The sequence below is a fragment of the Erinaceus europaeus genome, chromosome 8 (genome assembly GCF_950295315.1).
Source record: "Erinaceus europaeus chromosome 8, mEriEur2.1, whole genome shotgun sequence".
Classification (NCBI taxonomy): domain Eukaryota; kingdom Metazoa; phylum Chordata; class Mammalia; order Eulipotyphla; family Erinaceidae; genus Erinaceus; species Erinaceus europaeus.
This window is the reverse complement of record NC_080169.1, coordinates 28148075-28173912: the sequence shown is the minus strand read 5'-3', so window position 1 is coordinate 28173912 and position 25838 is coordinate 28148075. Positions and strand designations below refer to the sequence as shown.

Sequence of the window (25838 nt, the reverse complement as noted above, 5' to 3'; positions counted from 1 at the left end):
AACTGGGATCCTTATGCTGGTCCTTGTGCTTCATGCCATATGCGCTTAACCTGCTAAAGTGCAACTTTAATATAGGTGGAAAACACCTCTGTCAAGTTGTTTTACGTAGGGTTATTTTCAGACCTGTTCTAAAAACAAATACTTCATTACTTTAAATTACTTAATTATCTCTCCTTTTTTTTTTTGGCCTCTAGGGTTATTGCTGGGACTCAGTGCCTACACCATGAATCCACTGCTCTTGGAGGCCATTCCCCCCCCTTTGTTGCCCTTGTTGTTGTAGCCTTGTTGTGGTTATTATTGTTGTTGCTGATGTTGTTCGTTGTTGGAAAGGACAGAGAGAAATCGAGAGAGGAGGGGGGAAGACAGAGAGGAGGAGAAAAACACAGACACCTGCAGACCTGCCTCACTGCCTGTGAAGTGACTCCCCTGTTGGTGGGGAGCTGGGGCCTCAAACTGGGATCCCTATGCTGGTCCTTGTGCTCTGCACCACGTGCACTCAAGCCGCTGAGCTACCGCCCGACCCCCAATTATCTCTCTTCTTTTGGAGTTTATTTTTTAATTTATTTTTATTAGTGATTTAATATTGATTTATAAAATTATAAGGTGATAGTGCTGTAATTCCATATGGTTCCCAGCACCAGAGTTCTGTGTCCCTGTCCCATTCATTGGAAACCAGTAGTTTTGAATACTGGTTGATTATCTATCTGTATCTATGTATATATCTATATGTGTATTTAATTTTTCCGATATTTTTCAGTGGCTCTTCAATTTGTTTTTTTAATTGGTCAGCTTATTGGTTTATAGTCAACAGTAAAATATAATAGTTTGTACACGTGTAATATTTCTCAGTTCTCCACATAACACTCAAATCCCCCACTTGGGTCCACCTCTACCATCATTTTCCAGGACCTGAACACTGCCCCCACCTTTACTTTGGACTTTACACCAAACCCAGTCCAAGTTCTCCTTTGTGTTTTCTGTTCTTATTTTCAACTTTTGTCCCTGAGTGGGATCATCCCATATTCATCCTTCTCTTTCTGACCTATCTTACTTAACATGATTCCTTTTCAAGCTCCATCCAAGATGAGGTCAAGAAAGTGGATTCACCATTTATAATAGCTGAGTAGTATTCTATTGTGTATAGAGACCACAGTTTTCTCAGTCACTCATCTGTTGTTGGTCACCTAGGTTGCTTCCAGGTTTTTGGTATTATAAATTTTATTACTTCTCAAGTCACATGTAGATCTGTTACTCCTGGGTGTCTTTCTTTTCTTTTACTCTTCTCTGTCACCTAAAAGAAGCAGTGCCTGACTTCTCTCTGGTGTTTTCCAGATCTGCTTTCCTTTCATTGCTGGTATAAAAAGAAGATTCGGGGGGGGGGGGGCGGCTGGGTGTTAGCACACTGGGTTAAGCACACATAATGCAGAGAGCAAGGACTGGTGCAAGGATCCTGGTGCAACCCCCTAGCTCCTTACCTACAGGGGGTTGTCGCTTTGCAAGTGGTGAAGCAAGTCTGCAGGTGTCTTATCTTTCTCTTCCCCATCTCTCTCAATTCCTCTCTGTCCTATCCAACAGCATTGGCAGCAAAAGCAGCAATGGAAAAAAAAATGGCCTTGAAGAGCAGTGGATTTGTGGTGCAGGCACCAAGCCCCAGCAATAACCCTGGAGGCAAAAAAAAAAAAAAAGATTTCTGGTGACAAACTCTTTGGGTCATGTTGGAATTGTGGTTCATAGCCCTCTAGTTTATTTTCTCTATCATTTACACCTCTGGGAGGATGAACCAAAAATTTTTTTTGGGTGTAGAATGTGGGAGTTCTGGCTTCTGGTATTGCTTCTCTGCTGGAGATGGACATTGGCAAGTGGATCCATACCCACAGCCTGTTTTTGTTTTTCCTTAGTAGGGTAGGTAAGGCTCTAGAAAGGTGAGGTTCCAAGGAAGAAACATTGGTAAAATCATCTGCACAGGGAAGTAAGGTTGGAATCATAGTAGCATCTGCAGTTTGGTGGATGAAAGCCATTAAGAAATAAAGCAGGAAAAAATGTTTAACAAATAGGAAGCATATAGTAAGAACAGAGCAAATGAAAGTAAGGACCTTAGGGTAGAAGGAAGCTAGGAAGTCTGTTTTAGGAATGTAGGAGCCTATGTCTTAGTAGTCTTTGCTTGAGCTTGATAGCTAATAGAGAGGTGGACTAGAAATATTTTCTGGGACGATGGTGCCAGAATTGAGAATCAAATTAGGAAGCAGGAGTAGGGCAGATAGTTCACAAATTTGAAGAAAATACATAAATGCAATGGGCTGTAAGCCTTATTGATCTAACCATGATTTATTAATAGAGTTTGTTTTTAAAAATGGTATTTAAAAAATACCTTGAATTGAGACAGATTAGGAGGATAAGGGAGGTAGAGAGACATTTGCAGCACTAGTTATGAAGCTTACCCTTTATAGGTGGGGACTTGGGGCTTGAACTTGGATCCTTGTATATGATAATATGTGTTCTTAACCAGGTGTGCCACCACTCAACTCTTAATTATCGCTAAAGGTAATTAAAAGTTAAAGATAAAGTGGTCTTCATAGAATCAGAAAAACAGAAAAATGGTTAGAATGCATTGAGCATAAATTAGCATTTCTTAAATTCTATATATGAATTGTGTAGGTATTTTACCTTAATAGAAATTGATTTACTGTTGGTTAGAAATAATTTGTCACCCTTTTCTGGAATGTAGAAAAATTAGTTTTCTTTATTTAAAGAAAATAAATATTTTAGTGAGACAGATACAGAGAGACAAAGGTATTAGACTGCTGCTAAAATCTGGCGCACAGAGTTTTGAGGGTTGAATCTGGAACTTCAAAATCTCAGGTATAAAATTTTTTTTTTTATATAACTATTATGCTGTTTCCCCTATCTAGAGTTTTCAACACAACATGTTGTTACCTTTTCAAAGGAACACTCAAAACTTAAACCAGTGATTAATTTTCACATATTCTTTAAACAGTTAAGTAGATGTCCTGAATTAGTACTACTTATTGGTTTTTTTTTCAGCAGACATATATTTTTTTCCAGCACAAAACTTTCATTTGGGATGTATATTCTATGTCTTTTAGGAGTTGGAGTAGTTTGGTTCCTGTAGGGCCCAGTCAATTTCTGGTGCACTACCAACAATTAATTGAGTGACTATGGTGGCAAAGTTAAGGTCTAGACTTTGGCTCAAAACAATTCATATTTGAGAAAACAATTTTGTAGTTGTGGTGGTCTTGCTGAAAACTAGAAAAAAAATACAGATAACGCTTTTTGGTTTGATAGCTGGCCTGTCTCTTACCTATTTTACATTTATTTTTTAAATCCCTTAAATAGTAGTTTACTTAATAGAATATAGGGACCGAGTATCTGTATTCTTGGCACCTCAAGTTTGTCTGAAATGTCTAGAATTTTTTTTTGAAACGTCTAAAAATTGTAAAGGTGTACTTGCCAGATTTTAAATTAGAATTGTAGACCTGTGTAATATTTTATATGCTGTAGGCTTTTAAAGTTGTCTTTATACAAAGTTTTATGGAGTTATTTAATGTTAAAAAGTATTTTTAAATTAAAAGTTTGTATCAAAAGTTATTCATGATTTTACATAGTCTTTAAAATACTTCTTCAGAGTCAGTTGAATAAATAATTTCAGAGTAGTAGTATTTAATGTTTCCTCATAACAACTTAATTTTTTTTCTCTTTTCCATTTTTTTCTGAATAGACGTGTCAACATCAGTGTTCGTTTTGGAAATGACCTTTCAGATGCTATACAAGTGTTGAATGAAGGATGCCTTACTAACCCAGCATCACTGAATGAATTAGAGATAATTTGGGCAGAATATAACCTAGCTCAGGAGAAGATTCAAACTTGCCAAGATATGGTGGGTCAAGAATTTTTTTTAATGTAGTTTTTATGTCTTCTTTCTTTCTTTTTTTTTTTTTTGCCTTCAGGGTTATTGCTGGGGCTATGAATCCACTGCTCCTGGAGGCCATTTTTTCCCCCATTTTGTTGCCCTTGTTGTTACTCCTGTTGTTGTCATTATTATCATTGTTGTCATTGTTGTTGTTGGATAGGACAGAGAAATCGAGAGAGGAGGGGAGACAGAGAGAAAGAGACAAACAAACATTTACAGACCTGCTTCACTGTCCATGAAGTGACCCCCTTGCAGGTAGGGAGTCAGGGGTCTGAACTGGGATCCTTACACTGATCTTTGTGCTTTGCACTATGTGTGTTTAACCTACTGTGCTACTGCCTGACCCCTGATTTTTATGTCTTTTAAAAAATTTTATTAGTGAATTAATACTGGTTTACAAAATTATAAGAGAATAGGGGTATAATTCTTCACTGTCCCCACCACTAGAGTTCTGTGTCCCTGTCCCCTCCATTGGAAACTACAGTGGTTCTGCCAAGGTCACAGATATGGGTTGACTTTTTATATCTATAACTTCCCCTGTATCTCTCTTTCTCTCTCTGCGCGTGCGTGCGCATGTGTGTGTGTGTATATATTTTTGCCCATTTTTTCTATGGTCCTGGCTTAATTTAAAAAAATTTATTTATAAATTAAAAATATACTGACACAACCATAGGATAAGAGGGGTACAATTCCACATAATTCCCACTACCAGTGTTCTGTGTCCCATCCCCTCCCTTGAAAGCTTTCCTATTCTTTATCCCTCTGGGAGCATAGACCCAGGATCATTATGGGATGCAGAAGGTGGAAGGTCTGGCTTCTGTAATTGCTTATACACTCAACATGGGTATTAGCAGGTTGATCCATACTCCCAGGCTTTACCTATCTTTCCCTAGTTGGACAGGGCTCTGGAGAGGTGGGGTTCCAGGATACATTGGTAAGGTCATCTACCCAGGGAAGTCAGGTTGGCATAATAGTAGCATCTGTAACTTGGTAGCTGAAAAAGAACTAAGATATAAATCAGAACAAATTGTTTAATAACTAGAAACCTAAAGGTAAGAATATTGCAAATGAAGATTTGGGGTCTCCATTTTGGAAAAAACTAGTAGGTCTATTTTAGATATATTCTAAGGGGCCCATGACTTTACCAATTTTTGCCTGAGCTAGACAGCTAATATGCAGGGGGACCAAAGGTATTGTCTGGGGAGTTGGTGTCAGAATTGGAAATAGGACAAGAAAGCTGGATCAGGGAAGAGAGCACCTCTCGAATATGGGAAAAGTAGATAAATATCGTTAACTAAAAATCCCATAGATCTGATCTGGGGCCCATATTCAGTTCAGGAGCTTGTGTAACCTCTTCCTGTAGAACTGAGCTTGCATTTTGTGGTCATAGCTAAGGAACCTTATAGCTTGCACCCACTGCTGGATGCATCTTCCTTGAGTGGTAGAGTGTTCTGGCTTAACCTCCCTTCAGAGTATGGGGCAGCCCCTACCATTATTGATCCACATTGAGGGCAAGATCTTTTACGGGCCCACAAAGGGGTTTATTATGTTGTTCCTGATGGAGATGACCAGTGACAGTGGTCATCTGTTTTCCATCTACACCATGCCTCGGCCTTGCGTGAGCTTAATGTGCAGCTTGGCGATACGAGAATCCGGCATGAAGCCCAGCCAGTCTATCTTGGCGTTACTCTCGATCACACTCTGTCATTTCACAAACATCTCATAAAAACTGCAGCAAAGGTGGGCGCGAGGAATCACATCATTGCAAGACTGGCCAGCTCCTCATGGGCGCGAGCGCTTCCACACTACGATCATCATCTCTGGCATTATGCTATTCCACTGCAGAATACTGTGCCCCAGTATGGTTCCATAGCCTCCATGTCCACTTGATCGATTCCAAATTATATTCCTCCATGAGGATAATTTCTGGAACCATCCGTTCCACCCCGGTTCCATGGCTGCCAGTTCTTAGCAACATCGCCCCACCAGATATTCGTTGGGATGCGGCATCATCTAAGTTCATTTCCCACGTCTACGCTTGACCGGACCTGCCAATATACGCGGATATCTTCTCTTCGCCCACCCTGTCCAACGCTTGACGTCTCGTCACCCAATCTGGTCCCCTATGCCTACACTGAACTTCTCTGTTCCAGACTCTTGGAAACAGAGTTGGCAGTCAGCTGAGGTAAAGAACAAACACCTCATCACAGACCCCTGCAAGCGTCAACCTGGCTTTGACCTAGCACGTTATGATTGGGCTCTCCTCAATTGCTATCGAACAGGCCATGGCCGGTGTGCCGCTATGTTCCATTGCTGGGGAGCCAGAGACGACCCGAACTGCCCCTGCGGCTCCAGACAGACTATGACCCACATAGTCAACGACTGCCACCTCTCCAGATTCAAAGGAGATCTCGAAACTTTACATCAGGCTCAACCTGATGCTGTTGACTGGCTACGGAAGAAGGGCAAACGCTAGAAGAAGAAGTGGCGAGAGGGACCTGTTAGAAGTCTAGGCCTATCATGTCTGTGTGGGAATCCCAGGACTCCCTGACTAGGGCCCCAGGAGATGGGGTGGCCTGGTAGTGACTAAAGAGACATTTAAAAAAAAATATTTATTTTATTTATTTATTCCCTTTTGTTGCCCTTGTTTTATTGTTGTAGTTATTGTTGTTGTTGTCGTCGTTGTTGGATAGGACAGAGAGAAATGGAGAGAGGAGGGGAAGACAGAGAGGAGGAGAGAAAGACAGACACCTGCAGACCTGCTTCACCGCCTGTGTAGCGACTCCCCTGCAGGTGGGGAGCCGGGGTTCGTACCGGGATCCTTATGCCGGTCCTTGTGCTTTGCGCCACCTGTGCTTAACCCGCTGCGCTACAGCCCGACTCCCAGTAAAGAGACATTTAAGTGAGTGGTGATTTCAGTCCTTCTGGTTGCTTTAGGGTTTCTTTGTTCCTCTTCTTCTAAGTCTTTAAGGCATATAGTTAGGCTATTTACTTGAGTTTTTTCTTGTTCTCTACTGTGTGCTTGTATGGCTATGAGTTCCAAGTGTGCTTTAGCTGTGTCCCACGTGTTTTGAAAGCTCATGTCTTCATTTTCATGATTATAGGAACATTTGAATTTCTTGCTTGAGTTCTTCTTTAACCTAGTGGTTGTTAAGCAGTATGTAATTGATTTTCCAAATTTTGTGACTTTTACTAATTTTTCATTGTTAATTATTAGCTTTATTCCACTATGGTCTGAGAAGTTGCTTGGGATCATTTCCATGGTTTTGAATTTGTTGATACTGTCTTTGTGGCCCAACGTGTGGTTTATCCTTGAGGATAGAAAATGCTCAGGAGGGAGTTGGGCGGTAGCGCAGTGGGTTAAGTGCAGGTGGTGCAAAGTGCAAAGACTGGCATAAGGATCCCGGTTCGAGTCCCCAGCTCCTCACCTGCAGGGGAGTCACTTCACAGGTGGTGAAGCAGGTCTGCAGGTGTCTGTCTTTCTCTCCCTATCTCTGTCTTCCCCTCCTGTCAATTTCTTTCTGTTCTATCCAACAATGACAACAACAATAATAACTACAGTAATAAAACAAGGACAACAAAAGACAATAAATAAATAAAAGTAAATACATAAGAAAATGCCCAGGAGGTTTAGTCTATTCATCTCTTAAGTTAGTTCTCTTGTTTCTTTGTTACGTCTTTGCTTAGATTATCTAAGTGTGAGAATGTGTTGTTGAAGTCTCCTACTATTACTGTGTTGTTATTGATGTATTTTTGTAGCTCTTTCAGTAAGTGTTTGATGTACTTGATGGGTCCTCATTAGGTGCATATAGGTTAATAACTGTTAAATCTTCTAGCTTCTGTAATTGCTTCTACACTGAACATGGTGTTGACAAGTTGATCCATATGCTCAGCCAGTTTCTGTTTTTTCTTTAGGAGGGTAGGGCTCTGGAGAGGTGAGGTTCAAGGGCGTTTGTGAGGTTGTATGCCCAGGGAGGTCAGGATGGAGTCATAGTAGCATCTGCAATTTAGTGGTTGAAAGGTAAGAAATAAAGCAGGACAAACTATTTAATAAATAGGAACTATAAAATAGGAATAGAGCAGATGAGAATAGGGTTCTTAGGGTGGAAAAAAGGTAGGAAGTCTATTTTACGTACATGCCTAGGAGTCCATGACTTTATTTATTTACATATTTTAATTTTTATTTATAAAATGGAAATACTGACAAGACCATAGGATAAGAGGGGCACAACGCCACACAGTTTCCACCACCAGAACTCTGTATCCAGTCTCCTCCCTTGAAAGCTTTCCTATCTTTGTCCCTCTGGGAGTATGGACCCAGGATCATTGTGATGTGCAGAAGGTGGAAGGCCTGGCTTCTATAGTTGCTTCCCCGCTGAACATGGGTGTTGGCAGGTCGATCCATATTCCTAGCTTGTCTCTCTCTTTCCATAGTGGGGCAGAGCTCTGGGGAGGTGGGACTTCAGGACACATTGGTGGGATCATCTGCTCAGGGAAGTCATGTTGGCATCATGATAGCATCGGGGACCTGGTGGCTGAAAAAAGTTAAGATATAATGCAGAACAAATTGTTGACTAATAATCAACCTTAAAGACAAGAATATTGCAGATGAAGATATGGGGTCTCTGTTTTGGATAAAGCTAGTAGGTCTATTTTTAGTTATATTCCAAGAGCCCCATGACTCTACTAGTTTTTTCTTGAGCCTGACATGCAGGTGGACCCAGGTTATTGTCTGGGGAGATGGTGTCATAGTTGGAAAAGGACCAGTAAGCTGGATTAGGGAAGTGAGTAGCTCCTAAATATGGGAAAAATATTTAAATATTGTTAACTGTAAACTCCATCGATTTGATCTGGGGCCCATATTCAGCACAGGAGCCTATATATGTAACCTCTGCATCCCTGTAGATCTGAGCTCACATTCTGTGCTCACAGCTAGAAACATTCCAGGCTGCACTAATTTCAGGAGCCATAATCCTCAGGTCATAGGCACAGTATGCTATTCAACTTCCCTTTGGGGAATGGAACACTCTCCATCCATGTTGATCCACATTGAGGGCCAGATCCCATAAGGGCCCACAGAGGGGTCCATTATGTTGTTCCTGATGGAGATGAACAGTGGCATTTGTGAGAGGGGTCTTTTAGAAGTTTAGGCTCATCATGCCTGTGTAGGAATCTCAGGACTTCCTGACTAGGGTCCCAGGCGATGTAGTGGCCTGGTAGTGACTAAAGAGTCACTAGTAAGTATGTGAGTCTCTTGCCCTTATTAAGCTTTTTAAAAAATTTTTCTTTAATGGGGGATTAATGTTTTACATTTGAAGTAAATACAACAGTTTGTACATACACAATATTTCCCAGGTTTTCCACATAACAATAAAACCCCCACTAGGTCCTCTGTCATCCTTTTCCAGGACCTGTACTCTCCCCACCATCCACTCAAGAGTCTTTTACTTTGGTGCAATACATCAACTCCAGTTCAGTTTCTACTTGTGTTTTCTTTTCTGATCTTTTCAACTTCTGCTGAGAGTGAGATCATTCCATAGTCATCTGTTTCTGACTTACTTCACTTAACATGATTACTTCAAGCTCCATCCAAGATGGGCTAAAAAACGGTGAAATAACTATTTTTAATAGCTTATTAGTATTCCATTGTGTATATAGACCACAACTTGCTCAGCCACTCATCTGTTGTTGGACACCTGGATTGCTTCCAGGTTTTGGCTATTAGAAATTTGCTGCTATGAACATAAGCATACCCAAATCTTTTTGGATGGGTTTGTTGGGTTTCTTAGGCTATATCCCTAGGAGAGAAATTGCAGGATCATAGGGTAGGTCCATTTCTAGCCTTCTGAGAGTTCTCCAGACTGCTCTACACAGAAGCTGGACCAATTTATATTCCTGGCAGCAGTGCAGGAGGGTTCCTTTGACCCCACAACCACTCCAGAATTTGTTGCTGCTACCTTTTGTGATGTACGACATTCTCACAAGGATGAGGTGGTATCTCATTGTTGTCTTTATTTGCATTTCACTGACAATCAAAGACTTGGAGCATTTTTTTAAATGTGTTTTTCAGCCTTTTGGATCTCTTCTGTGGCGAATATTCTCTCCATGACCTCTTCCCATTTTTGGATGGGGTTGTTTTCTTCTTGTTGAGTTTGGCAAGCTCTTTATATATTTTGGTTATTAGCCTCTTGTCTGATGTATGGCATGTAAGAATCTTCTCCCATTCTGTGAGGGGTCTCTTGGTTTGGGTAGTGGTTTCTTTTGCTGTGCAGAAGCTTTTTAATTTGATGTAGTCCCATAGGTTTATTCTTGCCTTAGTATTCTTCGTAAATGGGTTCATTTCATTGAAGATGTCTCTAAAATTTATGCAGAAAAGAGTTCTGCCAATATTTTCCTCTAAGTATAGTTTCTGGTCTAACATCCAGGTCCTTAACCCACTTGGAATTTACTTTTGTGTTTGGGGAAGTATAGTGGTTCAGTTTCATTTTTCTGCATGTTTCAACCCATTTTTTCCAGCACCATTTGTTAAAGAGACTCTGCTTTCCCCATTTAATATTCTGGCACCTTTGTCAAAGATTAGATGTCCATAGGTGTGGGTTTTTACTTCTGGGCTTTCAATTCTATTCCACTGGTCAGTGTGTCTATTCATGTTCCAGTACCAAGTAGTTTTGATGACAACAGCCCTATAATACAATTTGATATCTGGGAGTGTGCTGCCTCTGGTTCTGTTCTTTTTTCTCAAGATTGTTTTGGCAATTCTAGGTCTTTTCTGGTTCCAGATAAACATTTGTAGCATTTGTTCTGTTCTCCTAAAAATGTGTTTAGGATCTTGATGGGGATAGCATTAAATTTGTATATGGCTCTGGGTAGTATATTCATTTTAATGATGTTGATTCTTCCAATCCATGAACATGGAATATCTTTCCACTTCTTTGTGTCTTTTTCAATTTCCTTGAGTAGTGACTCATTGTTTCCAGTATACAAGTCTTTCACTTCTTTGGTTAGATTTATTCCTAAATATTTTATTTTTTTGTTGCTATAGTAAAAGGAATTGATTTCTGGATTTTAATTTCTTCTAGCTTAGTGTTTGCATAGAAGAATGCCACTGACTTTTTTAATTTTGTAGCCTGATACCTTATTCTGTTGCCTGATGATTTCCAAAAGCTTCTTGCTGGATTCCTTAGGGTTTTCTGTGTATACTATCATGTCATCTGCAAATAGGGAGAGTTTGACTTCTCTTCCAGTCTGTAGTTTAATTCCTTGCTCCTGCCTGGTTGATATGGCAAGAACTTCCAACACTATGTTGAATAGTAATAGTGATAGTGGGCAGCCCTGTAAAGTACCTGATCTAAGGGTAAATGCTTCCAGTTTTTCACCATAGAGTATGATGTTGGCTGTAGGTTTGCCATATATAGACTCCAGTAATTTGAGGAATTTTCTGTCTATTCCCAGTTTTTGTAGTGTTTTGATCATAAAAGAATGTTGTATTTTGTCAAAGACTTTTTGTGCATCTATTGATATATTAAGTAGTATCCTGTTAAGCTTACACATTTTGGGACTGTTACTACTTTTTTATATTTTAACTGTTGGTAATATTCTACTGTAGTCTCAGAAAATGCTTGGGATGATTTCAGTGCTCTTTAGTTTTTGATTCTGTCTTTGTGGCCTAACATATAGTCTATCCTTGAGAATGACCCCATCTTGCGTAGCAAATGTATTCCAGTTTCTTGGGGTGAATGACTCTCAAAATGTCCAATAGTTCTAGTTTATTTATCTCCTCATTTAGCTCCCTTGTTTCTTTATTGATTTTCTGCATGGATGACATGTCATGTTGAGACAGTCCAGTGCTGAAGTCCCATATTATTACTGTGTTGCTGTTAATATATTGCTGTAGCTTTTTCAGTAGATATGTTTGATGTATTTAGATGGCTTCTCATTGAGTGCATAGATGTTAATAATTGTTAAGTCCTCTTGATTGATCCTCTGAGTTCTAAGTAATGTCCATCCCTATCTTTTTAAATTTTATTTATTTTAAAGTCTATCATGTCAGATATGAGAATAGCTGTTTCTGCTCTTTTCCGTAGGCCATTGGCTTGTATGATAGTTTTCCATCTTTTCACTTTGAGTCTGTGTTTGCCTTGTTGAGTTAGGTGGGTTTCCTGTAGACAGCATATAGTTGGGTGTGTTTTCTAATCCACCTTCCTACTCTGTGCCTTTTTATAGGTGAATTCAGGCCATTGACATTTATTGATATCATAGATTGAAGATATTTTAATGCCATTATTGAGTGTTCTGATATATGGCATATTTATGTTGTTCTGACTATTTATAGGAGACCTTTCAGAACTTCTTACAGAGAAGGCTTGGTGATAGTTGATTCTTTCAACTGTTGCTTGTCTGAGAAGGTTTTGATGCCTCCATCTAGTCTGAATGACAGTCTAGCAGGATATAGTATTCTTGGCTGAAAGCCTTTCTCATTGAGCACTCGATAGATATCTTGCCATTCTCTTCTGGCCTGTAGTGTTTGTATGGAGAAGTCTGCTGCTAATCTTATGGTTTTCCTCTGTAGGTGACTCTTTGTTTTTCTCTTGCAGCCTTCAGGATCCTTTTTTTATCCTTATTCATTTCCATTCTAAGCGTGTAGTGTTTGTGTGTAGAAGTCTGCTGCTAATCTTAGGGTTGTTCCTCTGTAGGTGTCTCTTTGTTTTTCTCTTGCAGCCTTCAGTATCCTTTTTTATCCTTATTCTTTTCTATTCTAAATATAATGTGTCTTAGTGTCTTTAAGCCAGGGTTAATTCTGTTTGGGACCCTCTGGTCTTCTTGAACCTTTTAAGTTGTCCCAACTGGAGAAGTTCTCAGCTATTATGTCCTGAAGAATTCTTTCTTCCTTTCCCTCTCTTTTTTCCTCTGATAAGCCAATAATGTGTTTATTATTTCTTTTGGAGTCATCCCATATGTCTCTATTGTTGTTTTCAGTATCTCTTAATCTTTTTTTGAGATCTCTTCTTTTCTTTCTTTCTTTTTTTTTTTTTGCCTCCAGGGTTATTGCTAGGGCTTAGTGCCTGCACCATGAATCCACTGCTCTTGGAGGCCATCCCCCCCCCCCCCCCGTTGGCCCTTGTTGTTGTTGTTGTTGTTGATGTCGTTCGTTGTTGGATAGGACAGAGAGAAATGGAGAGGAGGGGAAGACAGAGAGGGGAAGAGAAAGATAGACACCTGCAGACCTGCTTCACCGCCTGTGAAGCGATTCCCCTGCAGGTGGGGAGCTGAGGGCTCAAACCGGGATCCTTCTGCTGGTCCTTGCACTTTGTGCCACGTGAGCTTAACCTGCTGTGCTACCACCTGACCCGAGATCTGTTCTTTTTTTTTTCTTCTCTAATTTGTCCTTGATCTTGCTAATTCTGCTTTCAGCCTCATTTATTCTATTCTCTCTCCCCTCTACTGTTTTCTGCAGTTCATCTATTTTGTTACCCTGCTATGATACAGTTTTAGCTTATTTAGCTAGTTGTGTTCTTAGCTCAGCTATTTCAGCTTCCAGCTCTCTAATGATCTTGAGATAGTGTTTTCTTCTAGAGTCTCATTTGTTGTTTTTGCATTTCTGTTGACAATTCTTTCAAAGTCTTTACTTACTCCTGTTACTATTTCCTTAACTAGCATTTGGATATTGACCTTATTATTCTGTGCTTTAGACTTTGGGGGGCTTTTAGCTGGACTCTTGTACTAGTTCATTCCTCCAATATTTCTTCTTGTTGGTTTAACCATTCTGTATAGTATGTTATGAGATCCCTCTCTCAGTACTTTCCAGATTACTGATCACTCTTTTCTGGGTTGACTTGTGTCTAAGTAAGGTACCTAAAGAGTTCACAGTTGTAGAAATTAACAGTTGTTTCAATATTAGTTACATCTCTGAGTTTGAGCACAGTGGCTATTAAAGCCTCTTTTTTCTTTTACTACCCTGTAGGCTATGGAAGCCTGAGGGCTTTTAAACTATTAGTAGGCTTCTTAGCTAATCACTCACTCCTAACCAAGAGATACAGCAGGGTGGGAGAAAGATAATATGCAAAGAGAATCTCACACTTGGAGCTTTGGTTCCAAAGGGTGTGAGATTGTCTTTACATATTATCTTTCTCTTACCCCATTGATACAAGCTCAGTTCAGTTTGTCTGCCAAGCCAGGCAGTCCTGCTGGGCCCTGTTAGTTTCTAAACAATCCCATTTATAGTCTGTAGGTTCTGATGCAATTATTCACCATGTTCCCATGTTCTTATCAGTAGAACAATGTGGAAAGGCTTCCACTATGCAGCCCCACTACATATGCCATGGAGGTATAGCTCTTCTCCTGAGTTTCCTGGTCAGTTTGATGCCTCCTGATGTCGGCACAGGGCCTCCCCTCTGCTGCTCCAGCCTCTGAGGGTATTAGCAATGGAGATTCACAGTTGCATTTGATGAGTCTTAGTGGAGTCCTCTCCTCCCTTCAGCAGTCTTTTTGTTGGTAAAACAGAGTGGAGGTGGTGCCTCAACCAGTAAGCTGCTGGACTTTTACCAGCCTCTCAGTCTCTCCTTAGGCTCCTCTCTGTCCATGAGCCACACATGTTTGTACTCACAGGTGATTTGGTGGGTTCCTAAAGTTGTTCTAGTCCTGTCTTGTTGCACTCCCAGGTCATCTCCTTTGGTATTCCTAGTTGACCTGGGAGAGGAGAGGAGAGGAACATTGCTGCTGCTTTTAGCCCCGCTTCCCCTTATTCAGCTTTTGTAGTCCTTACTTTGATAAGGTTAGCTTTGGAGTGTCTGAGGGAAGTGTAATAGGAAGTAAGTGAGGAGGGTATCTAGGCCTAAGTAGGAACTCTTTCATTAGGAAGTTTATGCTGTCTTTTTAGGTCTTTCTACTTGCTTGCTGCATATATTGTCTCACTGCAGACTATTGTGCACTTTTGCTTTCAGATAGCTATTTTGTCCTAATTTATGGATATTTGTGTACATATGCCCTATGTCATGGGACCTGGCCTATATCATGGTTTTCGGGCTTTGTTAGGAAATGAACCATCATTACAACAGTGTTAAACAACAAGGGCAGCAAAAGGGAAAATAAAGAAATAAGAAAAGAAAAAAAAGAAATGAACCACAGAAATGGAATTAGAGAATCCTATGAAACGAAGGATCTCACCTGAGTAATGAGGCTGAAGGTTTAATATTCCACATCTGATGTCTCTGGATGCAGTTTGAAGTGAAACAAGCCGAGGAGGTACAGGTTGCATTGATTGGGTTGGGATCAGCAGATGCAGTACCATCTGTGAATTGGGAGATGTGAATTGGGAGAAGCATGCAGGAAAATGATCCCTATCCTAAAGGTTTCAAGAGTGGGAGAAATAAGGGCTTTATAGAGAAAGGGGAAGGTTCCTGCAGTCTTAGGGTTTAAGATGGCAATAGATAGTTATAGCTATAACTAAATAATTTTTCAATCGGGCTAACTTTGAAAATCTCATTGTTAGGATTTGCTGTAGCATATAAGACCTCACCATTATTTATGTCCTTTGATGCTATTTACATATAGCTGTATCTTATAAATGAACAGCACCAGTTGCTTCTGTTCTCCCTGGTCTAAGCTTTTAGGAGATTTAATATTTCAAAGAACAAATCATTATTAGAAATGTGTTAAGTTTGAGCCCACCAGTAAAATTCAATGTGATTGCCCATTTGAAACCTTAAGTGCTTTGATTGAAGGAACATATACTCAGAGCTATGTTCTGTCAGAAAAAGTTTAAGACATTTCATCCATTTTTTTCCCTCTTACAGTGATTTTTGAGACTATAAATTAATAGTAGTATATATTAACACCATTTCTACCACCAAAGGTTGGTCCCCCCTACTCCGCAACCCCACTGAAGCTGAACATACACCCTCACCCTCCACCCAGAGATTTTTTTTACTTTGGTGCCATACCGCAAACTCAAGTCAGATTCTGCTTTGAGTTTCTCTTTCTGTTCTTTCTCAACTTCTGTTTATGAGTAGGATTATCCCATACACATCTTTGTCTTTCTGACTTATCTCACTTAATATAATTCCTTCTAGCTCCATCCAAGATGGGTCACAGAAGGTTGGTTCATTGTTCTTAAGAGCTGAGTAGTATTCCATGGTGTAAATAAACCACAGCTTTCTCAGCCATTCATCTGTTGTTGGGCACCTGCTTTGCTTTCAGGTTTGGACTATTATGAATTGTGCTGCTATGAATATAGGTGTACACATATCTTTTTGGTTGGGTGTTATGGTGTCCTTGGGTTATATCTGTAGGAGAGATATGGGAGATCTATTTTTAGCCTTGTGAGAATTCTCCAAACTGTTCTCCACAGAAGTTGGACCAATCTACATTCCCACCAGCAGTGCAGAAGGGTTCCTTTATCCCCACAACCTCTCCAAAATTTGTTGATGCTGTCATTTTTGATGTATGCCATTCTCATAGGGTGAGGATGTTCTCAATTATGTCTTTATTTGCATTTCTCTGACAATCAGTTATCTGGTGTACTTTTTTCATGTGTTTGTTAGACATTTGGATCTCTTCTGTAATGAATATTATGTTTATATCCTCTGCCCATTTTTGGATGGGGTCATTTCCTTTTTTTTTTTTTGTGAAGTTTGGCAAGCTCTTTATATATTTTGATTATTAGTCTCTTATCTGATGTGTGGCATGTGAAGATCTTTTCCCATTCTGTGAGAGGTCTTTTTATTTCAGTAATGATTTCTTTTGTTTTGCAGAAGCTTTTCAACTTGATGTAGTACCATTGGTTTATTTTTGTTTTAGTCTTCTTTGCAATTGGGTTTGTATCATCAAAGACATCCTTGAGGTTTAAGTGGGAAAGTGTTCCACCAATGTTTTCCTTTAAGTATTTAATAGTTTCTGGTTTAACATTCAGGTCCTTGATCAATTTGGAGTTGACTTTTGTTTCTGGTGAGATAAAGTGGTTCAGTTTCATTCTTCTATGTGTTTCAACCCAGTTTTCCCCACACCTTTTATGTTAACAGAGCCTCCTTCCTCTGTTTTTACTTTGAGCATTCTTATCAAAACTTAGATGGTCATAGATGCGGGGCTTTAGTGCTGGCTTTCAATTTTTTCCACTGTTCTGTGTACCTATTTTTATTCCATTACCAGGCTGTTTTGATTATGATGGCATTAAAATATATTTTGAGCTCTGGGGGTATGATGCCTCCATTTCTATTTCTTTTACTTAAGATTATTTTGGCGATTCTAGGTGTTTCCTGTTTCCAGATAAATGATTGTAATGTTTGTTCTATTCTCTTAAAGAAACTTGTTGGGACCTTGATGGGTATCACATTAAATTTGCATATGGCTCTGGGTATAATATTCTTTTTGATGATATTAATTCTTCTAATCCATTAGCATGGGATATCATACCATTCTTGGTATTATTTTCTCTTAATAGTGACTTGCAGTTTTTAGTGTACAAGTCTTTCACATCTTTGGTCAGGTTTATTCTTAGGTATTTTATTGATTTTGCTGCAACAGTGAATGGGAGTGAATTCTGGATATCCTCTTCTTTGGGATTAGTGTTTGCATAAAAAATGCCACTGATTTTTGGAACACTAATGATTTCCAGTTGCTATGTGATGGATTTTTTTCAATATTTTATTTCTGAACTCAGTACCTTATACCTCTCGGCCATCCTGACTATATTTTATTTCTTTATTAATGAGAAAGACAGGAGGAGAGAGAAAGAACCAGATGTCACTCTGGTGCATGTGTTGCTGGGGATTGAACTCAGGACCTCATGCTTGAGAATCCAGTGCTTTATCCACTGTGCCACCTCCCGGACCTCTCTGCTGGATTCTTTAGGTTTTTCTATGTACACTGTCATGTCAGCTGCAAGGAGTGAGAGTTTGACTTCTCTTCCAATCTGTATTCCTTTGCCTCTCTGCTGTGATGAGAACTTCCAATGTTATGTTGAGGAGTAATGGTGATAATGGACAGCTCTGTCTAGTTCCCGATCTGAGGAGGAATGCCTTCAGCTTCTTTCCATTGAGTATGATGTTGGCTCTAGGTTTGTTGTGTATGGACTCCACTGTCTTGAGGAATTTTCTATCTATTCCCATTTTTTGTAGTGTTTTGAGCATGAGTGGGTGTTGGGTTTTGTTATAAGCTTTCTCTCCATCTATTGAGATAATCACAGTTTTTAGTTTTGCTTTTGTTAATGTGGTGAATGGCATTGATTGACTTATGTATGTTGAATCATCCTTGTATTCCTAGAATAAATTTCACTTGGTCATGATTGGCAATCTTTTTGATATACAGGTGTATCCAGTTGGCTGGTACCTTTTTTAATATTTTAGCATCTATTTTCATCAGAGATATTGGTCTGTGGTTTTCTTTTTTTTGTTGTGTCCCTATCTGCTTTTGGTATCAGGGTGATGTTAGCTTCATAGAAGGTGGAAGGGAGTGTTCCTGTTTCTTCAATCTTTTGGAAGAGCTTTAAAAGTATAGGTATTAGGGAGTCGGGCAGTAGCACAACAAGTTAAGCACACGTGGCGCAAAGCGCAAGGACTAGCTTAAGGATGCCGGTTCGAGCACCTGGCTCCCCACCTGCAGGGGGTTCACTTCACAAGCGGTGAGGCAGGTCTGCAGGTGTCTATCTTTCTCTCCCCCTTTGTCTTCCCCTCCTTTCTCCATTTCTCTTTGTCCTAACAATGACAACATCAATAACAACAACAACTACAATTAAAAACAACAAGGGTAACAAAAGGGAATAAATAAATAATACATAAAAAAACGTTAAAAAAGTATAGGTGTTAACTGTTTCCTGAAAGTTTTGTAGAATTTGTATGTGAGGGTGGATGTTCAGCTTCACGGGATGGGGTGGGGGTGGGAAAGGGGAGGATGGGACACAGTCTTTTGGTGGTGGGAATGGTATTTATGTAAACTGTTGTTGTCATATAAATCACTATAATTAATATGAGAGGGGGAAAATTGATTGAATGCCTCAAACTTTTTAATGCACAGACCATACGCTGTGTCTTCAATATGTTGACTCTCTTAAAAGCTTAGACCAGGGAGAACAGAAGCAGCCAGTGGCACAGCTATATACAAATTATGTCAAGGGACACAAATTATGGTGATATTGTGTATGATACAGCAAATCCTAACAAAGGGATATTTCAAAGTTAACCCAATTGCCAAATAGTGTGATTATAGCAGTAACTATATAGTGCCACAAAACAAACAAACAAACAAAAAATTTGTTTGTAAAGCCTGGACTCTTGTTGGGAAGATTGTTGATAATTGTTCGATTTTTTTTTTTGTCCGTGATTGGCACATTTAGGTTTATATATTTTCCTGGTTCAGGTTTGGAAGTGTATATGTTTCTAGGAATTCTTCCATATTTTCCAGGTTCTCTAGGTTGATGGTATGTAGTTGTTCATAGATGCTTCACATGGCTTTTTTGATTTCTGTGGTGTCTGTTGTGATATCTCCTCTATCGTTTACAATTCTGTTTATTTGAGTCTTCTCTCTTTTTAGTGAGTCTGGCTAAGGGTTTGTCAATTTTGTTTAATTTTTCTAAGAACTAACATTTGGCTTCATTGATCTTTTGTATGGTGCTCTTATTTTCGGTGTTGTTTATTTCTGCTCTAATTTTAGTGATTTCAGTCCTTTGGTTGCTGTCCCATGAATTTATTAATCTTTGCTTGAGTTTGATAGTTAACATGGAGATGGACCAGAAATATTACCTGGGAAGATGGCATCAGAGTTGAGAAAAATAACTAGAACTAGATTAGGGCAGAGTAGCTTCCAAACTTGAAGAAAATACATAAATATAATTAACTGTTTACCACATCTGTCTTATCTGGGGCCCATATGTATTCACACTTAGTACAGGAAGCTGTGTAAACTCTGGAGGTCCTGTCAGACTGAGTTCACGGTTCTTGGTTAAAGCTAGGAACATTCTAGGCTGCATTCATTTCAGGACCAGTCTTCCTCGAGTGGCACAGTGGGATGACCCTCTCCTTTAGAGAGAGAGACAGTTCTTAGTTTGTAGTGAGTATAAGGCCCTAGAGAGGCCCATAAGAGGGCTAATGGTCTTTTCCCATATTTGCGAGCTGCTCTCTCCCCTGATTCAGCTTTCTAGTACTAGTCCCAATTCTGACACCATCTTCCCAGACAGTACTTTCAGCCCACCTGCATGTTAGCTATTGGACTAAGGTAAAAATTAGTAAAGTCAAGGGCCCCTTGGAATATACCCAAAATAGACTTCTTAGCTTCCAACAGGAAGACTCCAAATCTCATCTGCCTTTAGATTTCTGATGATTAAATATTTTGTTCTCCTTTATATTTTAATGCTTTTCAGCCACCAGGTTGTATGTGCTACCATGATGTCAACTGGACTTCCCTGGGCAGACAATGTGTCCTGGAACCCCCACCTCCACACAGTGCTACCCCACTAAGGAAAGATAGAAACAGGCAGGCAGTATGGATTGACCTGCCCATGCCCATGTCCAGCAGTGAAGCAATTACAGAAGTCAGACCTTCCACCTTCGGCTCTCCATAAAGATTGTTGGTCCATACTCCCTGAGAGATTAAAAAAAATTGGGAACCTTCCAATGGAGGGGAGGAGATACAGAACTCTGGTGGTGGGAGTTGTAACTCTCTTTTCCCACAATCTTATCAGTCATTATTAAATAACTAACAAAAAAGGCAGGGGGGGATTCCTAGTGGAAGAGACCTGTGATGGTAAAGCAAGGGATCTGTTGGAGGTCTAGATCTATAGGGGTTTCCTGATTAGGACCCCAGGTGATGAGGTGGGCTGGTATTGGCCAAAATGGCCATCATTAGGTGAGCCAGTCTCTTGCTCTTTTCCATCTTATTTATTTATTTATATTATTGGATACAAACAGAAATTGAGGGGGGGTAGAGGGGAGTAGAGAGAGAACACCTGTAACCCTACTCCTCGTGAAGCTTTCACCCTGCAGGTGGGGACCAGGGGCTTGAGGCAGGGTTATTGAGCACTATAATATGCGTGCTTAGCCAGGTATGGCATCTCTTGCCACCCCTTGTCCATCTTTGGTAGTTCTTTCTTTGTTTGATGAGTCTAGACTTTTCTTTCATTTGTCAAAGCATTGAGTGCCATTTGTTATATCCAAGGTAGTATTAGGTTTACAGGGTCTATCTTCAAGTTTGGGAGGAAATAGACCTAGGATTTTAGTGGTGGTCTAAATTTATCTCAAGTTATATAATGTTTCTTCTAAAGATTGTCAAGGGGTTAGGATAATGTTGATGCCTTATTGGAATGGATTAAAAGATGGAAGAGTAAATCTTACTTTCTTTTGTACAGTTAGTTAAGTAGATAGAGTTATTAAAGGAAGTGAAGTAGGGTGTATTAGACCAAGTAATATTTGATTAGAGAATTTATGGTTCCTTCTTTAGGCTATTCTATTAGATTGCCCCGCTCTTTAGGTCTAAGTCTAATCACAGAGGACTATTAAGCACTTTTATTTTAAAGTATATAGTTGCCCCTAATTTATGGATACATGTATACATGTACCCAGTATCCAAGGCAGTAGCTATCTACCCAGTACCCTAAGCCATAAATAGCAAGGATTTGCAACTTTGTTAAAAAATGCACCATTTGAAATGGAAATAGGTAGTCCTATTTTTAGGAAAGATCTTACCAGGTTAAAGGAGTTGGCATAATCTACTCAGAGTTGCCATTTTACCTCATAGCACTTAATTTGGATCTCAGTATTGTTATGTTCATTTATGTATTTTGCTCAGTTCTTTAACATGAGATGTATGTTTTTGAGAAAAAGATTGCTTTCACTTGTTTTTATAGTTGGAAGATTATCTGGTTTAATGTAGGATGCTCAAATATCCCCAAGAAAAATGATTATAAACATATATTTTTCAAGACACATAATTAAAATTACAGATCAAGGCTAAAGGGAGGATCCTAAAGATTGTTAAAAAAAGCAGAGTCATCTATAACAGAAAATTCATAAGACTTTCAGCTGATTTTTGAACAGTAACTCAAAGGATAGAAAGGACTGAGAGGTTCTTTAAAGTTTTTAGTGGAAAAAGCTTCCACTCAAGAATGCTTTATTTTGCTAGGTTGTAAATCAGTTTTGTAGGAGATGCGAAGAGCTTTTCAGACAAGCTGTAACTAAAATAATTTACTGCCACTAACCCATCCCTACAAGAAATACTAAAACAGGGAAGAAGGTTGATAGCATAATGGTTATGCAAAGAGACTCTCATGCCTTAGACTCCAAAGCCCCAGATTTAATCCCCTGTACCACCATAAACCCTCATTAAAGAAAATATTAAAGAGATTTAGAGAAAATGAAAATATAGAATGAATTCATCAATCAGGAGTAAACATACAAATCATACAAAATATGCAAAGCCCAACTAAGCCTATGGATTCAATGTAGAACTGATTTTAAGAAAAGGATTGGGGTACCCATCAGCTGGGGCCCTAACTGGGGAGTCCTGAGATTCCCAAACATACTTGATGGACCTAGACCTCGAATAAATCCCTCCATTGTTACTGGTCATTTATATCAGAGTAAAACATAGTAGGCCCCTTTGGGGCTCCCCATAGGACCTTGCCCTCAACTTGGATCAACAATGGTAGACAGTGTTCCATCCTCTGAAGGGAGGATGGACAACATACTCTATGCTACACCTGAGGAAGATGGGTCCTGATATTGGGGCAGCTTGAAATGTTCCTACTCATGACCACAGAATGTGAGCTCAGATCCAGAGGGATGCAGAGGTCACACAGGCTCCTAAGCTAATTATGGGTCCCAGATCACATCAAATCGATGGGGTTTATAGTCAACAATATTTATACCCCTTTCACATATTAGGGAGTTACTCTCTTCCCTGATCCAGCTTTCTGGTCCTTTTTCCAGCCATGATATCATCTCCCCAGACAATAACTTGGATCTACCTGCATATCAGATTTCAGGCTCAGGGGCAAAAAGAAAAAAAAAAACTAGTATAGCCACAAGCCCTTTGGAATATAACTTAAAATATGCCTATTAGCTATCTACAAAATGGAGAAAACCCCCCCCCCCCCAACTCTTCACCTGCACTATTCTAGCCTTTAGGTCCATGATTGGTCAACAATCTGTTTGGCTTTGTATGTTAATTCTCTTTTCAACCACCAGGTTCCAGATGCTAGCATGATGCCGAACAGACTTCCCTGGACAGACAACCCCATCAATATATCCTGGAGCTCTGCTTCCCCAGAGCCCTTCCCCACTAGGGAAAGAGAGAGGCAGGCTGGGAGTATGGGTCGACCAGTCAACACCCATGTTCAACGGGAAGCAATTACAGAAGCCACACCTTCAACCTTCTGCATCCCACAGTGACCTTGAGTCCATATTCCCAGAGGGTTAAAGAATAGGAAAGCTAGCAGGGGAGGGGATTGGACATGGAGGTCTGGTGGTGGGAATTGTGTGTAGTTGTATCCCTCTTATCCTATGGTTTAGTCAATGTTTCCTTTTTATAAATAAAAATAATAAAAAAAGGGTTGGGTGAAGGTCTGCAAACAGGGAGGTGGATCATTCAACAGTAGTGAAAGGATATTGGTGCTGGAGGTGTCATAAAGATAGGAAAATGTAAGAAACTATTTCTAAAACATCTGATTCTGTTTTGTTATATTTATTTATTTTTACCAGAGCACTGCTCAGCTTTGGTTTATGGTGGTATAAGGGATTGAACCTGGTACCTCGGAGCGTCGAGCATGAAAGTCTGTTTGCATAACCATTATGCTATCTCCCTCTCCCTAAACATTTGTAGACTTCTAAACTAAGGTCACCTCAAAAAACAATTCTAAAAAGTAAAAAACAGAAACAAGTAGAAAAACACAACTTGTTTACCTTACAGAGAGAATATCTAAAATTCAAGCTTTTCAATCTATGTATCAAACATTTATAGGTAATTGAGATACAGATTTGTTTAGTACATGATGCTGTTTATTTCTCTTGAGTAAAAGACAGGAATATAGATATTTTCAATGTAGTTTGGTAAGTGGTATAATAAAGATAATGCTTAGGGTATTCGGATATCTCTCACATACTTGTTGCCAGATATAGCCTCTTGGGTGCATTAGAAGTTTTTCCTGGAGGAATTTAAACTAAATCTGAGGAACTAAGAGATGGGAAGAGTATGTAATTTAATCATAGAAGATTATGTAATTTTCAAAGAAAAATATATTGTAGAAATAACAAGAAACAAGATCAGCAGAGCAGAATTGTTGAGTTTGTCTTTTTTTGTCAGTTTGGTCATCTGAGAAGTGTTCTTCCTACATGCTAATATATTGGAAAGTGCTATATAAATTTTTGCTACTTTTAGAATATCTGTTTTTAATCATAGTTGTGAAAGAATATGATATATTAGTGATGGTTATTATTTTTTCATTTCCTCTAGAATGAAGGGAATATTTTGATTGCTGAAAGAAATGAAATACAACAGAAGCTATACATGGCAGTAGAAGTTTTTATTCTGGAAGTAGATGAGTTGCCTCTTACTAAACGTTTGAAAACATTGCAGGTTGGAATTTTAAAATCTATTAAATATACACTAAATCAGGTTTTATTACTTGATAGGTGAAATTAACATTGCCAGTTTTGGTATTTAAAATAGTTGTAGTGGCTATTTTTGAGTTAAAATTAACATTAATGTATTTTATGCATATCTGTGTATATAAATAGAACCTTCAGGGAAGATAAATCAGACAATCTACTGTCAATATAACAAAGGCTTAATAGCTACTATGTTTCACCTCAGGGATTGAGAAAAAAATAGCTATTAAAATTTGCAGCTGTGAAAAAAAATTGCAACTGTAAACTCTTAAGTACCTTGTTTAGAGACTAGTCAATCTAGGCAAGTGTGATCAGTGTAGACAAAAGTAGTGGGGGAGGCACCCTCGAAGAATTTTGAAGCTGTACTCAGCATAAGCATATACTTTCTTGCTGTTCCAGTCATCCTCTTCTCTTTTCAATTTGAACACAAGAGATCCTACATTCTGTCTTCCAAAAGTAGCTGTATCAACATTAAACAAACAGCTATACCTATTCTTGAAACACACAAAAGGTCAGGAGGCAACCAACTTAAGGGATCAGGAACCAATTGATCAGAAACCACTACGCCATATATAAACAGCAACACCCAGGAAATCTGTGTAAATTTTGTAACAAACCAAATATAACGGTCATACCAAAAAGAAATATTGGAGAAATGAGCCAGAACAAAAGCCTAGAAAAGAAATCCCAAACAGGTAGAAGCAAATGAGAACAACATCCAAACAATAAATGATGCTATAATCACAGGAGTGAGAAAAGCTTTTGAAAGTAATATGAGAAATGGGGAAACAACAAATGAGATTCTGAAAGAAACCAAGTTATCTCCAGGTAATTAGAGAGCTGAAGTAGCTGAGTTAAAAACACAACTATCTGAGCAAGCTAATACAGTATCTAAACAGTGTAACAAAATAGTTGAGTTACAGAAAACAGCAGAGGGGAGAGAGAACAGAATAAGTGAGGCAGAAAAACAGAATTAAGAAGGTTGAGGATGAACTAGATAAAACTAAGAAAGAAGAGACCTAAATGAGATTAAGAAATACAACAACAGAGACACATGGGATGATTTCAAATGAAATAATAGCTGCATTATTGGCTGACCAGAAGAAGAAAGAGGAAGGGGAAGAAAACATGCTACAGGAGATAATAGCTGAGAACTTCCATACTCTAAACAACATAAAGGACACAAAGGTTCAAGAAGCCCAGAGCTTACCAAACAGAATTGACCCAGACCTAAAGACACCAAAACACATCAGATATAAAATGAAAAGGAATAAGGATAGTGGACTCTGAAGGTTGCAAGAGAAAAGCAGAGTCACTTACA

At 39.2% G+C, this 25838-nt stretch overlaps 2 protein-coding genes across 2 annotated transcripts in view; both read left to right on the top strand.

Moving 5' to 3' along the window:
• Window positions 1–25838, top strand: part of LOC103114303 (cytochrome b-c1 complex subunit 10-like) — a 530783-nt gene that overhangs the window by 363917 nt on the left and 141028 nt on the right. The window lies entirely within an intron of this gene.
• STK31 (serine/threonine kinase 31) overlaps window positions 1–25838 on the top strand; it is a 115019-nt gene that overhangs the window by 24952 nt on the left and 64229 nt on the right. The window contains exons 10-11 of the mRNA XM_007529046.2: window positions 3737–3896; window positions 24363–24485. Coding sequence (XP_007529108.1) covers window positions 3737–3896; window positions 24363–24485 — 283 coding nt within the window. The remainder of the gene's footprint in view (window positions 1–3736; window positions 3897–24362; window positions 24486–25838) is intronic.